The 22,799-nt window shown below is 44.6% G+C and overlaps 1 protein-coding gene across 1 annotated transcript in view; it reads left to right on the top strand.

Annotated features, from left to right (window-relative positions):
- Window positions 1–22,799, top strand: part of UBE2H (ubiquitin conjugating enzyme E2 H) — a 940,085-nt gene that overhangs the window by 365,016 nt on the left and 552,270 nt on the right. Inside the window, exon 2 of the mRNA XM_044088848.1 lies at window positions 1,186–1,262. Coding sequence (XP_043944783.1) covers window positions 1,186–1,262 — 77 coding nt within the window. The remainder of the gene's footprint in view (window positions 1–1,185; window positions 1,263–22,799) is intronic.

Here is a 22,799-nt window from a genome sequence, read left to right as displayed (position 1 = left end):
ATAGCTTTGGGACTCTACCCAAATGTAATGACTGCAACAGTGAAACACGAAGAATATAGTACAGTTGTGTACACTTACCATAAATGTAGATGTTCAAGTGTATTCACTGTTGCAGTCCAGGTTACCCACCCGCCATCCCCCTTTTCTTCTGTTGGAACCTATCTTTCCTTCTCTGATTTATACAGCCTATGTGGTGTATTTGCTTGTAGATGAAGGTAAAGTTTATATTGGTGCATATATGTATATGTATGTGTGTGTGTGTATATGTGTATGTATATATATATATATATATATATATATATGTGTATATGTATGTATGTGTGTGTATGTGTATATATATGTATGTATATATATGTATATAAATATTGGCAACCCTTTTAGGGGGCACCTGACATCTAGAAAAACTAAAGAAAATGGCGTCTGTTGCTTCTTTTATACCCCTGACGTCAGGGAAGGGGCGAAAATAGCCAATGCAGGACCCAGGACTTTGGAATTCAGGCCGACTGAGGGCAACCTGCCAGCAGTATTACCTAAATGTAATGACTGCAACAGTGAATACACTCTATCTACATTTATGGTAAATGTACACAACTGTACTTTCCTCTCAGTTTCCAAGAATGACTAAGGCAGAAAAGCAGAAAGTTTTTTTTTTTTTTTTTTTTTTTTTTAAATAACATCTTCAGTTTGAACATGTTTCTGTGGACAGACTACAGAAACTGCCTTGTACTCCAAGAACTAGGGAGGCTGGAAGTATCAACAGTCTGTTTTAAGACAAATAGTGGTGGGCTTGCCTGAAGTGCAATAGACCTTAGTGTAGACTTGTGCCTCTGATCTCAGAGCACGAGACAGTTGCTTTGGATTTGAATCAACTTGAACACGGTACATTTCTTCTTAACTTTGACTAGTTGTATCATTAAAAAAAATTGTATACATTTGTCGGCATATATTTGATAAGACCAGCTGTTACTGTAAGCATCCTGATTTAATTTCTAACATTAAAGAGAACCTAAAAGAAATTAAAATGGCTTTCAAATGCAAATGTTGCTTATATCAGACTTGTATTCCTGATTTTGTATGACTTTCTCTTTTTTTGGTCTGTGTGAAAATGAATGCATTGAATAGCTGTGTTGCTTTGTAATTGCTTAAATGCATTGTTTTAGTATATTTTCCTTAACTGCTCTTCAGCATTGAAAGTAAACATGAAGTCACTATCCTAGGAGGACTCAACGAATTCATAGTGAAGTTTTATGGACCACAGGGAAGTAAGTATCTTATTGGTGTTAATACTATTACCTTAAATAAAAATTTTATCAGAAGTGTTTAACTTTTTTTTCTGTGCTTAGAAACAAGGCAATACCATTTTCTGAGTTTAATCCTGTCCCCATTCATATTAAGCTAGTCTCCCCTTATATAGGGAGATGTGTAGTACCACCTTTGTTTTCCATGCACGTTGCACAGGATTTATAACCAAACTTTCCTCGCTTTATGCAGTATTACACTTATTTTGATTTTTTACCCCCCTACCCCACCTCTACTGTTTTATTTTTGCAGTGATGAGTTCTTAGTGGAGCATTGAGAGCAAATCTTGCATGTTTAATTCCCCACCAGGGAACCTAATCAGTTAGCATGGTCCATGCATAGAACAGTTTAGAGTACAAGGGACTGAGCTTTTTTACTCTTTCTCAGAGTAGACAGCAGGTACATTAAAGAATGATAACCAGTTAAACAGGACGATTTTACAGAATCATGGAGTCTTTAAAGACTCCATGATTCTGTACAATCGTCCTGTGTAATTGGTTAACATTCTTTAATGGTTTTATTGATGTGAATAAAAGTCCACTGATTGTTACCTTGTGGCACTCCTAGGTAGTAGAATAAGTACAGCTTAAGTGATTAAATCAGAAGGTGTTTGCTTATCTGGAACTGTGGCAACCAAAATTCAGGTTTGAAATGAAAAAAGATTTTATCTTTTTGTGTAGCATGGTAGTGCACTGATCTCAGTGGGCCATGTGTAGACACAGCCCAGATGAATATGATCCCATACGAAATGAACAAAACATATTTGCAGACATACCTCTGAACTGCCCAGATTTTTGAAGGACTGTTAAGATTTTTGCTTCATATTTATGGTCCCTTCCTCAATAAGGGTTGAAGTCACTAAATAATGGCATACAGTTGTTTCAGACGTCATCCTTCAGAAAATGCATACCAATGCAAAACCTTTTATTCTAGCAACTTTTTACGTTTGTAAGAGCAATATTTAAAGCAGGTCTCTGATTTTTGTCCTTTGTCCCCCACATTATATTTGATTTTGTCCAGATTTATAGGGCTAAGAGGTTGGGAGGTGTGTTTGCAAATACAAGGATATGCAAAAATATATACATATTTACAGAAGAAAGAATATTCTATGACATTTAGTTCAAGAAGCAGTTTACAATGCCAGAAAAGTTGGGCAGTGGTATTTTTTAAGGGGTAGAGTTAGTAATGAACTGGCAGATTTTATTGGAAATGATTTGCAAGTTGGTGGTATTTTTCTTTGAGGCTGCAAGCTGTTATCTGTAGTCCATATTCTAGTTGAGATAAGAGTATTCCTTTGCCTATGGGAGCTTTGGGAGCTTTGGCTAGTTTGGGCAGAAAGGATGATAGCTGAGTTGCCAAGAATAGTAATGTCTTCGTTTTTACATATATTTTGAATATGTAAATGAAAGTTGAGTGTGGTCTAGAGGAATGCCAAGGTATTTAAAGGCTGTGGTAGTTTCTGTTGTAGTGTTAACATCTTTAATGTTATAGAAGCTGGGTGCTTTGGCTATATTGGGTGGGTTCCAAATATCCTTGCTTTTGTTTTTGAGGGATCGAGTATGTTTCTGGCCTCTTAGCCATTAGTTGAGGGTTTGGAGGTCATCTTGGAGCTGAGATTGAATAACAGAATGGGATTTGTGTGACCTTTAGGTGACCATTTCATCTGAATAAAGAATTAGAAGTATCTGGTGTGATCAGATGGGAGTTTGCTGATGAGGAAAATAGCAGAGGGGCTAAAGTTGAGCCCTGAGGGATTCCTCTTCATAAGAAGAGCTGTTTCAGACATGGTGGTGCCTAATTGGAAATCTACAAACCAAGGTTTTGCACTGTCACTAATGCCTATGTCAGTTTGTCAAGTAGTATGTTATGATCAGAGTAAAGGCTTCTGTGAAATTAATGAAGACAGCTCCTGTCAAATTGCTTTTGTCCGCATTGGGATAGGACATCATCTGTGAGGGAGTAGAATTGTTTTGCTGCCTCATCTAGTCCAGAATCCATGTTGCTTCCTGGATAGAAGATGGTATTGGTGTAAATCGGTTGTAATTTGTAGGCAATTTGTTGTAGTGTTTTACCTAAAGTGGGAAGTGTATTGCAAAGCAGTAGTTGGCTTGGGTAGTTTTGGAATAAGAGTGACCGTAGATGTTCTTCATGTTTCACTGTTGCAGTCATTATATTTTGGTTATCTGCCTGCAGGTAGCCCTCAGCCGGCCAGAATACCAGAGTCTTGGATTCCTGCATCGGATGCTCTCTCTTCTTCCATGACGTCAGGTCTTCAGGGGGTATAAAACATGCAGCCGACGCCATTACATCAGTCTTTATTGCCGCACAGTGCCAGAAGCAGAAGGGATCCTTTTTCTTACTCTTAACCGATGTCAGTAAAAGTCAACGATTGTCTTACCTGTGGAAAGCAAATACCTTATAAAGATTTTCATTCGTACTGCATTCCTTGCTTAGGCCCAGACCACGATGTCCCTCGCTGTCAGTTTTGTGCCTTTTTCAACCCCCGAACTGTTAGTCTGTCTATTTTTGCAGCATATTATTTTGGTACTCTGTATAACTATCCAGAAATGGCTTGGTAAGCCATACGACTACAGATTATTCCAAAAAATGTAAGGATAAAGACAAGACCGCATAGGTCCAAAACTGCCAATGATGCTTATGTTGAGCTAGTTGCCAGTTCGCCGGTACTCAGGCACTTTTGCAGCCCCTGATACCCACTACTTCAGATTCACAGGTCTCTACTGAGACCCATTTGGAGTCCGGTATGCCGCAAGATGCTTCTTCGACTATGGAACCTGCGGATGTCTCTACCTTGGATGGGTCCAGAGCCACTGTGCAGGCACCGGCTTCTGAGGGTGTATTCAGGCCTACAGATTTGCATTTTAAACCAACGCCATCTTCTTCATCGAGGTCTAAAACTCTACCCACGCCTAGAAAACAGACAACCAAACCTCATGGTCAGGCCCATATGCCTAAAAAACAAATGCTTAGAATGGCTGAAGACCTAATTACTTTAATTAGGGAAAGCCAGCCTTCCCCATCTAAGAGACCTAGAACTGATTTTCCTTCTGATATTTGTTTCTTTTGATTACCAGAATTTGCCCTTATCTACCTGTGAGGATTCTGATGCAGAGGATTTCATTCCCTCTGCTTCCCCTCCAGAAGATTTTTCTTTTGGTGAAACCTTGCACGCTCTTGAGGAGCATATCCACTAAGAAAGCCAGGATTACTCTGACTCCAAAAAGAGGCTTAGGGAATTCTTACTCCTTCCTCAACACAGGCCTTTAGCTATCCCTCCTGTTCTGGACATTGTAGATGATGCCTTCTTGGAATCTAGACTGTCCCCAGATACTTTACCCCCAGCTCCCAGAAAACCTGACCCGCTATTAGAGTACCTGACTGTCACAAGTTCCTCTTCAAGAATCGTACTGCGGATCCAAACCATTTTCCAAGGACCAAAGGGCATTAAGGCTTCTGCTGCCAAAAATCCTACCCCTTCTGAGAGATTCTAGAGCCTTGGACAGATGGGGTAAGAAGTTATACACTTCTGCTACTTTGGCCATTAGGGCTTTAAATTGCCAGTTTCATATGTTAAAGTACCAGCAGCATATTATGGGACTACTTAAACAGAAAATCATGTTGATTCCCGACTGTGCTGAACGCAAAGAATTACAGGATTTAATGCATTCTGCTGAACATGTTGGTAAACATACTTTGCAATGTGGTTTTGACTCTTTAGAAGCATCTTGCAGGGCTCCTGTCACTGGGTCTGTACTTAGAAGGCATGCTTAAGGAGCAAAACTTGCCACATCATGTTATATCTTAATTACTGGATGCTCCCTTGAACCAAGACTGCCTGTTTGGCAACAAAGCAGAAGTCGTCCTCAAGAAGATGGAGGAAAAAGCTAAATCTATGCAAACTGTTAAAGATTTCCTGTAAGTACAGCCTCCCAGATTTAGTAGGCACTGGCCTTCAAAGAATTGGTCCTTTCCAGCCTCTTCCAGGCCTTCTCAGTCCAAACCCAGGAACAGCAGACCACCTAGGTTACAGTCTCAGGCTACGCACAGGCCTAAGCAGTGGGGAGCTCCTACTTCCAAAGCAGGAAGGAGTAAGACGCCCCCCCTTACAGAAAAATGTCGCAATGACTTAACCTTAACCCTTCCGAGCACTGCTCAACTGCCTGCTCCTTTAGGAGGAAAACTCGCCCTGCATGCAAAAAACTGGGAACTCATTACCCAGGACAAATGGGTTTTAAATATAGTTTTCCAAGGATACAGATTCCACTTCCACACCTTACCAACCCCAAACGGTTGGCCAGACCTACTCCCAAACCAGTGGGCAGAGACTCAACAGCAGGTTCTCTCTTCTAAGTATCAGGGCTATTCAACCTGTCCCAGCAGAAGAAAGCGTACAAGGTTTTTATTCAAGACTTTTCCTGGTACCCAGAAAAGACAGCTCCTGACATCCTATCATGGACCTCTCTATTCCTAAACACCTTTTTGGTAATCCCAAAATTCAAAATGCTAACACTTCAGCTGCTTCCTATGCTAGGCAAAGATGCCTGGTTGGCAACCTTTGACTTAAAGGAAGCTTACCTGCACATTCCAATAAGGGAATCTTGCAGGAAATACCTATGCTTCAGGGCAGGCTCCATGCATTGTCAGTTCTCTGCACTTCCCTTTGGCTTATCTACTGCGCCCTGGGTATTCACAAAGTGCCTAGCTCCAGCCATTGCATTTTGCAGGCAGAGAAATATTCAAATATACCCATACCTGAACGATTGTCTGATTCAGGCAGAAAGCCAGTACTTGCTATTAAAACATCTGGCATTCGTAAAACAACTTCTAACCTCACTGGGGTACACAATAAATGAAAAAAATCTCACCTAGTATCCTGCCAACAGAATGTATTCCTGGGAGCAAGCTTGAACACAACTTCCCAGATGGCCTACCTCACTCCAGAGAAACAAGTTTATTTGATGACCTACTTCAAACTACTGGCCACAACTATTTGCAAGGAAAATTTTGCAAGCCCTGGGGTTCATGGCCTCTTGCATTCTACTAATTCCATATGCAAGACTGCATATGAGGAAACTATAATGGTATCTAAAAAGCCTATGGTGTCAACATTCTCAGGACCTGGAAGCCATGATTCCTGTCATTCCTTGTATAAAGACAGAGTTCCTTTGGTGGGAAGGGGCCTGCTCCCACAACAAGGGGCTCCCTTTCACTCTACCCCCTGCCGCCCAAACCCTAAAAGACGCATCAGACTATGCATGGGGGGCTCACTTGGCAGGACAGTGCATCCAAGGCAAATGGAACCAGAGCCAGATGCACCTGCATATCAACCAAAAAGAAATGTTGGCTGTACAGAATTCTCTGACAGCCTTCAAAGACCACATCCTTCCAGGACAATTATTGGTAAAGACAGACAACACCACAGTTCTGTTACATAAGCAGGGGGGAACCCACTCACCAGGCAAGCTAAATTCACTGGCAGACTACCTAAGCAGAAATCTCATGGACCCACACGAATGGAAACTGGAACCAAAAATACTCAGCCTCTTGAACAAATGGGGTACTCCAGAGATGGACCTGTTTGCCTCCCCTCAGAACTACCAATTGGACAAATTCTGCACAAGGACTCCTCACAGTCAAGATTGGAAAGTGGATGCCCTGTCCTTTACCTGGGAAAACCTCTCTGTTTATGCCTTTCCCCCTCTGCCTCTCCTTTCAAAGGTTCTGCTAAATATCAAACAGGACAAACCAAGGACAATACTGATTGCACCAGACTGGCCTTGCCAGCACTGGTACCCCCTGTTGCGCAGTATGATACTGCTGGAGCCGTGGCACCTACCTTAGTCACCTTCCCTGCTGTCCCAGCAGGCGGGCCAGATTTTGCATCCTTAACTTCAAACCCTGAACCTTGCAGCCTGGCTAATTCCTTGAGCTCTCCAATAGCATCCCTCAGTAAGCAGGTGCTAGATGTCATTCTGGAAGCAAGGAAAACTAGTATTAGAAAATCCTGTGCTGAAAAGTGGAAAAGATACTGTTCCTGGAGCCAGACTCAGGGGATGGGCACAACGATGCCCAGCTTACCTCATATTCTTCAGTACTTAACAGAAATGCTCCACAAGGGCCTATCCTTCTTGTCTATTAAACTTCATGCCTCTGCTATTTCAGCACATTATAATACTGAACCACTGCTCTTCTCTCACCCCCTGCTAAAGCAATTCCTCAGAGGGGCTAAAAATTTAAGAGCCCCCAGGTGAGCCCTCACTCCAGCCTGGGACCTTAACTTTGTATTGGAAAAGCTCACTTTCCCTCCATTTGAACCAGCTGCAACTGCAGAGTTGAAATTCCTTTCTTGGAAAACAGCCTTCCTTCTAGCCATCACTTCTGCAAGAAGAGTGCCTGAATTACAGGCCCTCATGGCAGTGGAGCCCTTCATTATCTTCCATGCAGACATGTTTCCCTCAGGACCAGTCCTTCCTTTATGCCCAAGGTGGTGTCTAGTGTGGCCCTAAATCAGTCCATTCATTTGCCTACCTGTTTCGCGAATCCACAAAACAAAGGAGAAAGAATACTGCACTCAGAACGTGCACAGACAATTTTTTTTTTGGACAGAACTAAGCCTCTCAGAAAATCTGAACAGCTGCTACTTGGCTTTGCTGCAGGAGCAAAGGGGAAGGCCATTTCAAAGCAAACCATTTCTAAATGGATAGGCCATTGCATTCATTTCTGCTATAAGCACCATGGAAAACCTACCCCACTGGGTATAAGATCACATTCCACCAGGGCTGCATCTACCTCTACAGCCTTTCTCTACCAGGGTCATCCTAGAAGCAGCTACCTGGAGCTCAGTACATACCTTCACCAAGCATTACCACATGCCTGTTTTTTCTAATCCAGAGCTGGTTTTGCCACTGCAGTCTTGTAGGGCTTTAATAGCTGGCCCTAATGCTCTCTAACTTCCTCCTCCCTTCTTTAGCTGTGGGAACCAACCCAAATATAATGACTGCAACAGTGAAAAATAAACATAGTACAGTTGTGTACACTTGCCATAAATGTAGATGTTCAAGTGTATTCACTGTTGCAGTCCTGGTTACCCTCCCTCCAGCCCCCTGACTTCTATTGGATCTACCTCTCCTTGTTTTAAGCTTTCTGGTGTAATTGCTTTTTGCTGGAGGTGTAACATAATATATAATTACTTCCCATTATGAGGGCACCTGTCATCTGTGGCAAGAATAACTGATGTAATGGTGTCTGCTGCATGTTTTATCCCCTTGACCTGAAGTCATGGAAGATGCGACAGTATCCGACGCAGGAATCCAAGACTCTGGTATTCAGGCCAGCTGAGGGCTACCTGCAGGCAGATAACCCAAATGTAATAACTGCAACAGTGAATGCACTCTAACATCTACATTTATGGTAAGTACACAACTGTACTTTTTCCCTTATCTGAGACATAATCTTATTAGTTAAGCAGAGGTTGTATGTATGAGTGAGAGTGTGGGTGATGGTCTTTACAAAGATGAATGAACCAAGGAGCAAGGTTATCTGAGCCTGATGGCGTATCTGTTTGAATTTGGTCTACTTGTTTGTCTGTGGAATGTAAAGAGGGAGGGAGGGTGGCTTTGGTGGTGGTAGGGTGTGGTGTTGATGTAATGCAGGTTGCTGAAGTCCTTGAAGTTGGAGCATGAGTGTTTGTATTGGTGTTTTAAGGTCTCAGTGGAGAGGAGTTAAGTTTTTTGACCAGTCATCAGGTTGCTTTCTCTTTGGGCAGCTATCCAGTACATTGAAAAGATAAAAATGGTTAATGTTTATATTGCTCTTCAAGCAGTGCTGCAGTATTCATGCAGTTTATTGATGTGTGCAGAAAAGCGCCCTAAAGGAGAATCCTGGATGTCCTCCTATTCTCATGTTGCAATATTAGTAACCTTTTGGTTAGCCTCTGCCTAGCGACCCGAACGTCCGGCCAGTATACAAAAGCTTTAGTCACTGCAAGGTACATGGGATGTCTGACGTCTGTAGGGAGTGTGGGCCATAAAAGTAGCGTTTGCACATACCATCCTCAGAACTTATCTCCTGCTAGTTGAATGTCAGCTCATCCTGGCATTGGATCCTCTGATTAAAGTTAAGTACCCCATTGGGGCTTTTTTTTTATTTTCTTGGTCACTGCATGACTGCCCAGGTTCATGTCATCCAGAAAGGGGAAGTGTAGGTGTGGACATCAAATCTCCTTAAGGATGCCCGTGACCTGTCTATTTTGCCTAGGGCCCAACCATGACCATACGGACTGCGCCATTTGTCAAACTTTCGTCCTAAAGACCCTTTGCAGCTGTCTAGATGAAGTTAGCATCTATCTGGAGAACCAACGACTCAAATGTCTGGCTCTTGTGATGGAAGAGCCATCCGGTCGTACTGTCAAGCCACTGAAAAAGAAGGCCAAAGTTTCTAGGCCTGAGTCTGCTGCTGCCCCTTTCCCACCCAGCATTCCCCTGTGGCCAAGGTTCACCTGGAGGAACATATGGAGCCAGCCAACTCTGGTATAGCAGGTACCATACTGGAGGCCGCAAAACCAAGCTTGGAAAGCACGTCTGCAGAGGTTATGTAGATGTCTGGTGCTAACAACGAGGGGGAACCTTGGTTTGCTGCATGTCTAGACCGGTCCTTCCTCCAGTACAGAGGCTTCTGAGATGAGGCTCACCTTAGGCCGTACGCCCTCTAGGCCTGTCTCTTTAAAAAAGAAACAGAAAACTAAGCATGTCACTTCCCTCTTGAGAGCGTGCCTGATTGGCAAGTTTTATCTGAAGGCTCGTTTAAGGGGTTTGTTTAAGGCTTTTATGGCCCTTAGGCCTTCCTTGGTTGCTTTTCCTATGGCTACCCCTCTTGTAATCAGCACTAGGCCCCAGACTGCTGAACTCTCCTACAATAGAGGTTGAGGACTCTTCAGATTTTTCTTCTGAGGATTCTCTGTCTTGTACTTCAGATGCCTTCCCCTCTAGGTTATGCTTCCCCTGAGAAGGACTATGTTGAGGGGGACTCCCCTGGGGAGGACCTTACCTTAGGAGAAACAGTCTCTCGGAGGAGAGAATTCTTGGAACTCCACTGAAATGACTGACATCCAAAAGAGATATGAACTCCTACAGATGGATACCCCTCCACCTTCTGCAAATCCCCCAGTCCTGCCAGCCTTGTTAGATGCCTTTTCTGCAGCTTCAGAAAATCCAGAATCCCAACCCCCATCCTCCCTCCCACTCCTTGAAGACCTGACAAATTTTATAAGGTCCCATAAGGGGCAGAATTTAAGTGTCCTGCTGCGGATCCTGATAGTTTTTCTGTCTCTGCAGACAAAACTCTCCAGACTGCTACCCTCTTAAGTCCTTTCTGACAAGGACAGCAAAAGCAAGTAGGTTGTGTACTTCAGCAACGTTGGCCTTTAGGGCCATCAACTACCAGACACATGTTCAAGTACTCTCTGGCCCTTTTATGCCTGGCTTCTAAACCTCTGGATGGCCTCCCTGATTCGGCCACAAAATCCCAAATTTCAAGTCTGATCATTTTCCTAACAAGTGACGACACTCAAATGCAATAATGATGCTGCAGAGGCCTTGACCAGACCTCTGCTTCATTGCTCAAAAGGTACTCTTGGTTGAGGGTACAATCCCTTCCTAATGATATTAGGGCTAAACTTCTTGATAACCCCCCCCCAGATAATACTGCCTTGATGTTCATCGTGCATACAGCTGCAGTCATAACAGATGGGTTTTCCTGCCGTCAGGCTGGTCCTCGGTCGGCCGAATTCCAAAGTCTAGGTCCGGCGTCGGTTGTCGTCGCTTCTTCCCTGACGTCAGTGCGACAGGGGTATAAAAGAACCAGCTGACGCCATTTTCTTCAGTCTTTCTTGCCGCGCGGTGCCCAAAACAGAAGCAGTTCGCAATTGCCGGTCGGCCAGCTCCTGAGATTACGAATATCTGCAACCGAAGTCTTCTTGAAAGCCAAGTACCCAGTTGGAAACTTTTCTTGCCTCTGACCGATGTCAGACAAAGTTAATAATTGTATTTCATGTGGGAAGCAAATACCGCATAAGGATTTTCATTCCCTCTGCATTCCTTGCTTAGGCCCAGACCACAACGTCTCGGCCTGTCGTTTTTGTGCTACATTCAACAAATGCACCATTAAGCGTCGGGCGGAGTTCGCCCAGCACTTTTTTGGCAAAGAATTTAACTACATAATGTCGTCGGATACTCAGACTCCAGTTTTGACTAAAAGACGCAAAGATAAGGACCGGCACACGAGGTCCGCAGCCTCTACCGACACCACGCCAAAGAAGACTACAGGTGGTCCGGTTCTCAGCGAGGTGCCTACGCAGCCCCTGACTACCGAAGACACTTCATTGGCGGTGTCTTCTGTACCCGAGGTCGCAGGCTCTTCGGCCCATACCCCGACTACAGATACTGAAGCCACTCTTGGCGGTGAAACTCCGAGTTTAGACAGGTCTGCCTTCTCTCAATGTGTCTTCAGGCCTTCCTCTTCTTTTTCCATCAAGGCTTTCACTAAGTCTAAGACAGCCATGCATTCTAAAAAACAAACCCCACAGGGCCCTTCTCAAGGCCCCATGCCTAAAAAGCAGATGCTCAAAATGGCTGAGGACTTAATTACGCTTATCAGGGGTTCTCAACCCCCCCCCCCGGAAAAAAGACCCAGATTGGAGGAAGAATCCCCCTCCTCGGACCAGGCCTCCATTATTTCAGAACATTCTGATGACCAGGAACATTCATACTCCCCTTTTGAAGATTCTGATGCAGAGGAGTCCATTCCTTCTGCCCCCCCCCGAGGATTACTGTTTTGGGGAAACCTTGCATACCTTCAGGGAACACTTCCATTGGGAAGGCCAAGAGTACTCAGACTCCAAGAAAAGGCTTAGGGATTTTCTCTTGCTCCCTCAGCACAGGCCTCTGGCTATACCTCCTGTCTTAGATATCCTTGATGTATATTCGGAGTCCTGCCTCAACCCAGATTCTTTGCCTCCAGCTCCAGTCAAGCCTGACAGGTATTAACGGGTTCCTGACTCGCACCAATTCCTATACAAAAGCCATGCGGCTCACCCAGAAACTATCTCACAGGGCCCCAAGGGAATTAAGGCCTCCACTGCTAAAAATCCATTACCTTCAGAGAGGGATTCCAGAGCTTTAGAAAGGTGGGGGGAAAAAGGTATACACCTCGGCCACCTTATCCATGAGGGCATTAAACTGCCAGTTCCATATGTTGAAGTACCAACAGTTTCTGCTATCACAGTTGAGAAGCAAAATGTCACAACCTGAACAACCACATTTGAGGGAGTTGCAGGATTTGATACATAGCGCAGAGCAAGTAGGTAAACACACCTTGCAATGTGGTTTTGATGCTTTAGAAGCCTCATGTAGAGCTGCTGTTACAGGATCAGTCATACGTAGACATGCTTGGCTTAAAGAGCAAACCTTACCAGATCATGTCAAAGCTAAATTACTGGATGCACCTCTGCAAAAAGATGTATTGTTTGGTGTTAAAGCTGAGGAGGTATTAAAGAAAATGGAGGAAAAGGCAAAATCAATGCAAACAGTGAAAGATTTCCTACAGGTACAACCTCCACATTTCAGTAGAAATTGGCCTTCAAAAAATTGGTCCTTTCCAGCCTCGGACAGACCCCAGAGAGATAGATACAGGTGCCCGAGGGGTAGAGGGCAATCTCAAGGATTGTTTAGAGGCAGACAATGGCAAGCACCTACCCAAAGAGGTAGTGAGGATAGTTCACAGCCATTCAGAAAGCAGAACCAATGACTTTCCCCTTTGCATGCCAAGCAAGGCTCAAATGGCAGCACCTTTAGGCGGGAAACTGGCACTATTTTCAAAAAATTGGCATATTGTCACAAAAGACAAATGGATCCTGGACAATTATAGACAGAGGCTACAGATTCCACTTTCACACCCTTCCAAAAATGAGAGGCATGCCAAACCTGCCACACAATCAAAGGACAGAGGCACAAAAACAAATTTCAGATCTCATGGACATGAAAGCTATTCAAGAGGTACCTGCACAAGAACAGGGTCAAGGTTTTTATTCCAGACTATTCTTGGTGCCAAAATTCAAGATGCTCACATTACAGCAGCTTCTTCCCATGCTGGGCAAGGAGTCTTGGCTGGTAACATTGGACCTCAAGGAGGCATACCTGCATGTCCCAATCAGACAAGATTGCAGAAGATACCTCAGATTTCTTGCAGGTTCAACACATTATCAATTCTCTGCATTGCCCTTTGGCTTATCTACTGCGCCCAGAGTGTTCACGAAATGCCTGGCATCAGTAATTGCCTACTGCAGGCTGCAAGGGATACAAATATACCCATATCTGGACGACTGCCTGATCCAAGTGGACAGCAAGCACATACTTCTGAAACATCTGGCTTTTGTAATAAGGTTGTTGAATTCCCTGGGATACACAGTCAACAAAAAGAAATCAAGGCTACTACCATCTCAAACAATAATTTTCCTGGGTGCCTACTTGGATACAAACATCCAGATGGCCTACCTCACGCCAGAGAAACAAGGGCAACTAACTCAATACTTCAGAAAAATGGCAACTTTCACCAGGCTGACTGCAAGGAAAATCCTGCAGGCTCTGGGATTCATGGCATCTTGCATCCTACTAATCCCATGTGCAAAGCTGCATATGAGGAAACTTCAACGGTACCTGAAAAACCTATGGTCTCAGCACAGCCACAGCTTGGAAACAATAATTCCACTAATTCCATGTCTTCAAGAGGAATTTCTGTGGTGGGCTCAAGCATGCCAAAGAAACGCAGGTCTCCCATTCTGCAAGCCTCAAGCAAGTCAAATCATCACAACAGACGCCTCGGACTACGCCTGGGGGGCGCACATGACAAATCGGTGCATTCAGGGCAGATGGTCCCAAAAGGAAAAGCACCTACACATCAATCAAAAGGAAATGCTAGCAGTAGTAAATGCTATTATAGCTTTCAAAGACCTGCTGCATCCAGGCCAGCTATTAATAAGGACAGACAACACCACAGTAATGTGGTACATAAACAAACCGGGAGGAACACATTCATACCCCCTATGCAGACTAGCCATGTCTCTTTGGAACATGGCTCTAGAATTGCAAATCGAGTTTCAAGCACAGTTCCTGCCAGGCAAGGAAAATATGCTGGCAGACAACCTAAGCAGAAATATGACAGATCCACACAAATGGAAGTTGCATCCTCAAGTTTTTTCAAAGATAATTCAAGCATGGGGAAGGCCAGACATAGATCTCTTTGCCTCCCACATAAATCACCAATTGGCAAAATTGTGCTCAAGGACCTTTCTTCCACAGGCCTGGAAAGTGGACGCACTCTCTTTCAGTTGGACAACAATGACAGTTTATGCCTTTCCACCTCTTCCTCTGCTGCCCAAAGTTCTATTAAAAACCAGAGCAGACAGACCACAGATGATTCTCATTGCTCCAGACTGGCCAAGGCAGCACTGGTACCCACTCCTGAAGAGCCTGACGCATTCCCCACCATGGATCCTGCCTCTAATGCCTCTTCTACTGACTCAGTACAACTTCAAAACTCTTCACAGTCAGCTGAAAACACTCAATGTCCTTCAAGGATGCATCTGCAGTCTGTACAAATGGGTTGTCCTGTCGTCAGGCAGCCCTTCGGTCGGCCGGATTCCAAAGTCTGGGTCTGGCTTCGGCTGGTGTCGCACTTCACCCGACGTCATTGCGGCAGTTATTCGGGTATAAAGGCATCAGCCGACGCCATTTTCCTCAGTCTTTCTTGCCGCGTGGCGCCCGAAGCAGAAGCTGTTCGCAAGTGCCGGTCGGTCAGATCCAGAGATTACTACTACCGAATACTACTTCGAAGACTTCTATAAAGCTAAGTACCCCGTTGGGGACTCTTTCTTGCCTCAGCCGATGTCAGAGAAAGTTAATAACTGTTTATCTTGTGGGAAACAAATACCTCATAAAGATTTCCACTCCTATTGCATATATTGTTTAGGCCCAGACCACAACGTAGCATCTTGTCTAGCCTGTGCTTCTTTTAACCGGCGGACGCTTAGACGTCGATCGGACTTTGCTGAACAGATTTTCGGCTCAGATTTTGCCTACATTATGCCGTCGGATCCCCCGACTACGCAAATAACCAAGAAACGCAAAGAAAAGGACCGACACTCGCGGTCCGTGGTTTCGGCCGAAACCGCGGTTAAGCAAACCACGAGTGTCTCGGTTTCGGCCGAGCAAGCGGTTCTTTCTTCAGCCGATAACTTGCCTTCTACCGAGGCCTCTTCTAACCTGGTAGAAACGCCTTCTGAAATCCAACCTTCTGTTGCGGTTTCACAGGATTTATCAGACACCAACCCCCTGGATATTTCTACCCCTGCACGTGGAGCTGCTAGGCCTCCTCCAGCTATGTCTATTAAGGCCTTTGCCAGGGCTAAAGCAGCCAAAGCATCAAAACCTGTGTCTGCCAAGCCCCCCTCTCACAGGCCCAGCACCAGCTCCCATATGCTTTCTTTGGCTGAGGATCTCACCTCTTTAATTCGTGGAGCCCAGCCTCTTCCAGACAGGGCCTCTCTCCCTCCTCCAGAAAAGAGGCCTAGAGCAGCGCCCCCTGAGCCAGTATCCGCAGAGGATTCCTCTGATGACTCAGAACATACAGACCCTCCTGAGGCTTCTTATTCTCCTTACGAAGACTGAGGAGTCCATCCCTTCAGCCTCTCCTCCTGAGGAATTTTCCTTTGGGGAAACTTTGCATGCTATGAGGGAACAATTTCAGTGGCAGGGCCAAGATTTCTCAGACTCTAGAAAAAGGCTTAGGACCTTTCTACATTTGCCACAGCATAGGCCTTTAGCTATACCTCCAGTTCTTTCTGTTGTTGATGATGCATTTAATGATGCTTGCACTGCTCCTGATACTTTACCTCCGGCTCCTGCTAAGCCCGATAGGTACTACAGGGTCCCGGACACTCATCACCACTTATATAAGGCTCCTTTTGCAGATCCAGAGACTATCTCCCAGGGTCCAAAAGCTGTAGCAGCTACTACTTCTAAAAAACCCCTCCCCTCTGAAAGGGAATCCAGGTCCTTAGAGAGATGGGGTAAAAAAGTTTACACCTCTGCTACTTTGTCAGCTAGAGCTTTGAACTGCCAATTTCATATGATTCAATATCAAGAGTTTATGCTTGACCAGTTGACTAAAAAGCTGTCCTCTGAAGAATCTTTAGATAAAAAGTATGTTCAAGAAATGGTACATAACATACAGCAGGTTAGTAACCATTCTTTAAAATGTGGCTATGATGCACTGGAGGCTTCCTTTAGATCAGCCATGACTGGCACAGTTATCAGGAGGCATGCATGGTTGAAAGAACAGGCATTACCAGACCATGTCAAATCTAAGCTTTTGGATGCACCTATGGACAAGGTCAATTTATTTGGTTCCCCTGCACAGCAGGAACTAAAAAAGATGGAAGAGAAAGCAAAATCTGTGCAAACAGTGAAAGATTTCTTGCAAGTTCAACCTCCAAGGTTTAGCAGGAACTGGCCCTCCAAGAATTGTTCCTTTCCAGACTCCTCTAAGGCACAAAGAGGCAGGAATAGGCGCTCTAGAGGCAGAAACCAATCCAGGGGTGCCTACAGGGGTCGCCAGTGGCAGGGTAACAACCAACGAGGCACGGATACAGCCATCACCACTACAACAACTCAATCACAGTGACTTGGCGGTGGCACCGCCTACCAGGGAGCAACTAGAAGCACCTTTAGGCGGAAAGCTAACCTTATTTTCAAGAAACTGGCGCTGCATTACAAGAGAAAAATGGATTTTGCAAACTATAGACCAAGGTTACAGATTCCATTTCCATACTCTACCAGGAAAGAGAGGAATGCCGAACCTACCACCTACTCAAAGGACAGAAGCTCTAAAACAAATATCTCAATTATTAAAAATGAGAGCTGTGGAGAAGGTACCATCTATGGAGCAAGGGAAGGGATTTTACTCCAGACTCTTCCTGGTACCAAGAAAAGAAAACAAATGGAGGCCTATTCTAGATCTGTCCGCTTTAAACACATTCCTCATTGTTCCAAAATTCAAAATGCTGACCCTACAGCAGCTTCTTCCCATGCTGGGCAAGGAGTCTTGGCTGGTAACTCTAGATCTCAAGGAGGCATACCTGCACGTCCCCATAAGACCAATTTGCAGAAGATACCTCAGATTTCTTGCAGGATCAGAGCATTATCAATTCTCAGCATTGCCCTTTGGCTTATCTACTGCGCCCAGAGTGTTCACGAAATGCCTGGCATCAGTAATCGCTCATTGCAGACTTCAGGGGATTCAAATCTATCCCTACCTGGACGACTGCCTGATACAAGCGGACAACAAAAACAAACTATCAGAAGACTTACAAAGAGTCATCTACCTGCTGCAAGCCCTGGGATATACAGTCAATACAAAAAAGTCAAGGCCGATTCCATCCCAAAGAATAACCTTTCTGGGTGCAGAACTTGACACATCAAAACAAATGGCATTTCTAACTACAGAAAAGAAAGAGCAACTTCCTCTCTACTTATTGGCATTAACAAAGCAGAACCATTTAACTGCAAGAAAAGTGCTACAAGCTCTAGGCTTCATGGCATCCTGCATAATACTGGTCCCTCATGCCAGGCTGCATATGAGAAAGCTACAGTGGTACCTAAAGAATTTGTGGTCCCAGCACCAGCACAGCCTAGAAACCAAAATACCAGTGATCCCATGCCTGAAGCAAGAGTTCCTATGGTGGGCTCAGGCCTGCCAATCAAACACAGGATTGCCCTTCTGCAAAAGTCAACCAAGACAAACCATCACGACAGATGCCTCAGACCTCGGTTGGGGGGCACACATGATGGGCAAGTGCATTCAAGGCCTATGGACTCAAGACCAGCTGCATCTGCACATAAATCTAAAAGAAATGATGGCAGTAAAATTGGCAATCCAGGCATTCAGACCTTTTCTCCAAGAAGGCCAGTTGATGATAAGGACAGACAACACCACAGTTATGTGGTACATCAACAAACAGGGAGGCACACACTCATACCCTCTATGCCGGCTGGCACTGGACCTATGGGATGTGGCTCTGAGCTACAACATTCAGTTACAGGCAATTTATGTACCAGGGAAGGAAAACATTCTAGCAGACATATTAAGCAGAACTACAACAGATGCCCACGAATGGATGCTGCATCCAGACATCTTCAAAACCATCACAAGAAAATGGGGATTACCACAAATAGACTTGTTTGCATCCCCATTCAATCATCAGTTGAAGAAATTCTGCACAAGGACTTACCACCCACTTGCTTGGAAGGTGGACTCCTATTTTCAGTCGGAAAAGCCTCACAGCATACGCCTTCCCTCCACTTCCTTTGATGCACAAGGTGCTTCTGAAGATCAAAGAGGAACGTCTGAGGATCATTCTGATAGCCCCAGACTGGCCAAGACAACATTGGTATCCACTGCTGAGGAGCATGTCCGGGAACAAATATGGACACTGCCCCTGATCCCATTACTGCTAACACAGAACAACTACAACATCCTGCATCCAAACCTAAAAACTCTGCAGCTAACTGCCTGGAACATTACATAACAGCAATTAACCCAAATTTATCCCAAAGGGTTAAAGACATAATCCTGGAGGCTCGTAGACCTTCAACAAGAAAGAATTATGCAGCAAAATGGAAAAGATATCTCATCTGGAGTACTGCAAAGGGCAAGATGTGACACTGGTGAACATAGCCAACATCCTGGAGTACTTGGCGGAGCTCTTCCATACAGGCCTGTCCTACTCTTCCATCAAGATACATGCATCAGCTATTTCAGCAGAATACAGCTTGGATCCTCCTGTCTTCTCATCCTCTGCTCAGACAGTTTCTGAGAGGAATTAAAAATGTAAAACCTCCCAGGAAACCTCCATTGCCAGCATGGGGCTTGAACTTTGTGCTAGAAAAACTGACTCTTCCTCCTTTGAACCAGCAGCAACAGCAGAATTACAATACTTATCCTGGAAGACTGCTTTCCTGCTGGCAATAACTTCAGCAAGAAGGGTCTCTGAACTACAGGCATTAATGGCAGTGCAACCCTTCCTAATCTTCCATCAAGATAGTGTCCATGAGAACAAATCCTACATTTATGCCTAAGGTGGTATCCAGAGTATCTTTAAATCAGGCTATCCACCTTCCTACATTCTTCCCCAACCCACAGAACAGGGGAGAAAGACTCTTATATACCTTGGATGTACACAGACAATTACGCTACTACCTGGACAGGACAAAAAACAATAGAAAAACTGACCAGCTTCTGGTAGCATATGCAACAGGAAAGGAAGGAAATCAATTTCTAAACAGACAATCTCCAAATGGATAGGAAATTGCATTAGATTTTGTTACTCCTACCATGGAAAGAAAACTCCAGAGAACATCAGGCCTCACTCCACAAGGGCTACAGCCACTACCACAGCTTTCTTACGAGGAGTGGCTACCAAGGACATTATAGAGGCTGCTACTTGGACCTCCGTGCATACATTTGCCAAGCATTATAACTTACCTCTATACTCTAGATCCCGTGCTGGTTTTGCCACTGCTGTTTTGCAAGGGATCCTAACTACACCATAATCTCTTCTCATTTCCTCCTCCCTAGTTTAGCTATGGTATTCTACCCATTTGTAAGACTGCAGATGCATCCTTGAAGGACATAGTACAGTTTTGTACCTACCATAAATGTAGATGTCCGAGAGGAATGCATCTGCAGTCAGGATTACCCACCCTCCTTCCCCTCTGAGGTACTCCTAGGGTATTTGCCAATCTTCAGCTAGCTTGGGGGGGATCTATTATGGTGTATTTGTTTGTATATATGTACATACATGCTTATTTTATGTGTTTGCTCTCTACTATTTGGAAACTTTGGCATTTCTCCAAATTTAGCCATCCAAGAGGGCACCTGGCATCTGGGGCAAGAAACACTGAGGAAAATGGCGTCGGCTGATGCCTTTATACCCGAATAACTGCCGCAATGACGTCGGGTGAAGTGCGACACCAGCGAAGCCAGACCCAGACTTTGGAATCCGGCCGACCGAAGGGCTGCCTGACGACAGGACAACCCATTTGTAAAGACTGCAGATGCATTCCTCTCGGACATCTACATTTATGGTAGATACAAAACTGTACTATCTAGCCACATGGAAGATTCCTTAAAATCACAACAGACCCTACTCTCCAAGGAGGTACAGGATGTCATTTTGGAGGCCAGAACACCTTCTACTAGAAAAGCCTACTCTGCCAAATGGAAACGATTTTGTGCTTGGAATGAGAAAAAGGGCCAGAACCCTGGAATACTGAATTTACCTCAAATATTACAGTACCTAGCTAAGATGCGAAGCAGTGGACTTTCATTCTCTTCCATCAAAATCCATGCCTCAGCCATTTCTGCAGAAAACAACACTGATCCTCCTTTATTCTCTCACCCCCTCTTAAGACAGTTCCTCAGAGGGGCTAAGAATATTAAACCCCCAAGGAATCAACCAGTGCCTGCTTGGGATCTCAAATTCATTCTAGAGAAACTGACTTTGCCTCCTTTCGAGCCAGCTGCCTCAACAGAACTACAATATTTGTCCTGGAAAACAGCCTTCCTGCTGGCTATCACCTCAGCTCGCAAAGTTTCTGAACTACAAGCCCTCATGGCTGTGCAACCTTTCATCATTTTCCATCAGGACAGAGTTTCCTTACGAACCAACCCTTCCTTTATGCCAAAGGTAGTATCCAGGGTGGCCTTAAATCAGGCTATCCACTTACCTACCTTTTACCCCAATCCTCAAAACAAAGGGGAGAGGCTACTACATTCTTTGGCCATTCACAGGCAACTACGTTATTATTTGGACAGAACAAAGCCTTTCAGAAAATCTGAGCAACTCTTTGTCCTATGCTACAGTGGCTCAAGGGAAGCCTATTTCCAAACAGACAATCTCAAAATGGATAGCCCACTGCATATGCTTTTGTTACTCTCTTCATGGTAAAACTGTACCTGCAGGCATAAGGTCTCACTCCACTAGGGCCACAGCTACCTCTGCAGCTTTCCTCAGGGGGATTCCTACCAAAGATATTTTGGAAGCTGCCACTTATGCATGCTTTCTCCAAGCACCATCACCTGCCTTTATACTCCAAATCCAGAGCAGGTTTTGCCACTGCAGTTTTGCAGGGCATCCTGGCTCCTCCTAAGTTCCACCTAGTGCTTACCACCCTTATTTTAGCTTTGGGATTCTACCCATCTGTTATGACTGCAGCTGTATGCACGATGAACATAGTACAGTTTTGTACCTACCATAAATGTAGATGTTCGAGTGCTAATACAGCTGCAGTCCAAGTTTTCCCTCCCTCCTTCCCCACTGGAACAGGCCTTATGGCGAACACCTCCTCATACAACCTGATTGGGGTATTCTTTTATGGTGTATTTGCTTGCAACTACTGTTTTTTTGATTATACTGCATTGCATTATTGCATAGATTTATGTATTGCCTTCCTTCTGGGGGCACCTGACATCTGGGGCAAGAAAAATGGAAGAAAATGGCGTCTGCTAGTTCTTTTATACCCCTGTCGCACTGACGTCAGGGAAGAAGCGACGACAACCGACGCCGGACCTAGACTTTGGAATTCGGCCGACCGAGGACCTGCCTGATGGCAGGAAAACCCATCTGTTATGACTGCAGCTGTATTAGCACTCTAACATCTACATTTATGGTAGGTACAAAACTGTACTTTTGGCACCCAAGTGGCAGAACTTTTCAAGCCCTTCAGTAGAAGGGAAAAGAACTGCAGGACGTGAAACATTTGTCACTACTTCCTAAATTTCACAGACATTACCCTAGTAAGACCCAACTTAGAAAACATTCTGCGCCTACTCCTCCTAGGGGTAAAGAGTTGCTGAAAGCAACAGACACTTTCTAGGCCTGCTTAGACACCAACTCAGAAACCTTTGTTTCACAAGTCAGGTAGTTTGTAACTACCCCCCCCCCCCCGGCCATATTTCGCTTTCCCAGAGACTCTCTTACTGTCTCCCATACCTCAGACAAATGGGTCCTGTTTTTATCATAGAAAAAGATTTTCATGTTGCCTTTGAACATCGAAGGTATGCAACAGATATTCCCCTCTATTTGAATGATGAGGGAAGAAGACCAGTAGGTCAGTAGATTGATTAATGGAAAACCCAGAAATGACTTTTGGCAAAAAGGAGTCAGTACGTAGGGACAATCTTTACCTACGAAAAATCAAGTACCAACTATGGTACTAAGAAATACCACAAAGTGGTTGGGAAGGGCCTACCAAAGGTGGGGGAGAGGGGACAGTACCAATGATGGTATGAAAAGCGCTACCGAAGGTATATGGTAGGTTTTAGAAGAAAGTATATAAGTTTACAGACAAAAAGAAAATATATATATA

Source organism: Protopterus annectens, chromosome 11.part0, assembly GCF_019279795.1.
Source record: "Protopterus annectens isolate FY-2018-M chromosome 11.part0, PAN1.0, whole genome shotgun sequence".
NCBI lineage: Eukaryota > Metazoa > Chordata > Ceratodontiformes > Protopteridae > Protopterus > Protopterus annectens.
This window is presented reverse-complemented; position numbering and strand designations above follow the sequence as displayed.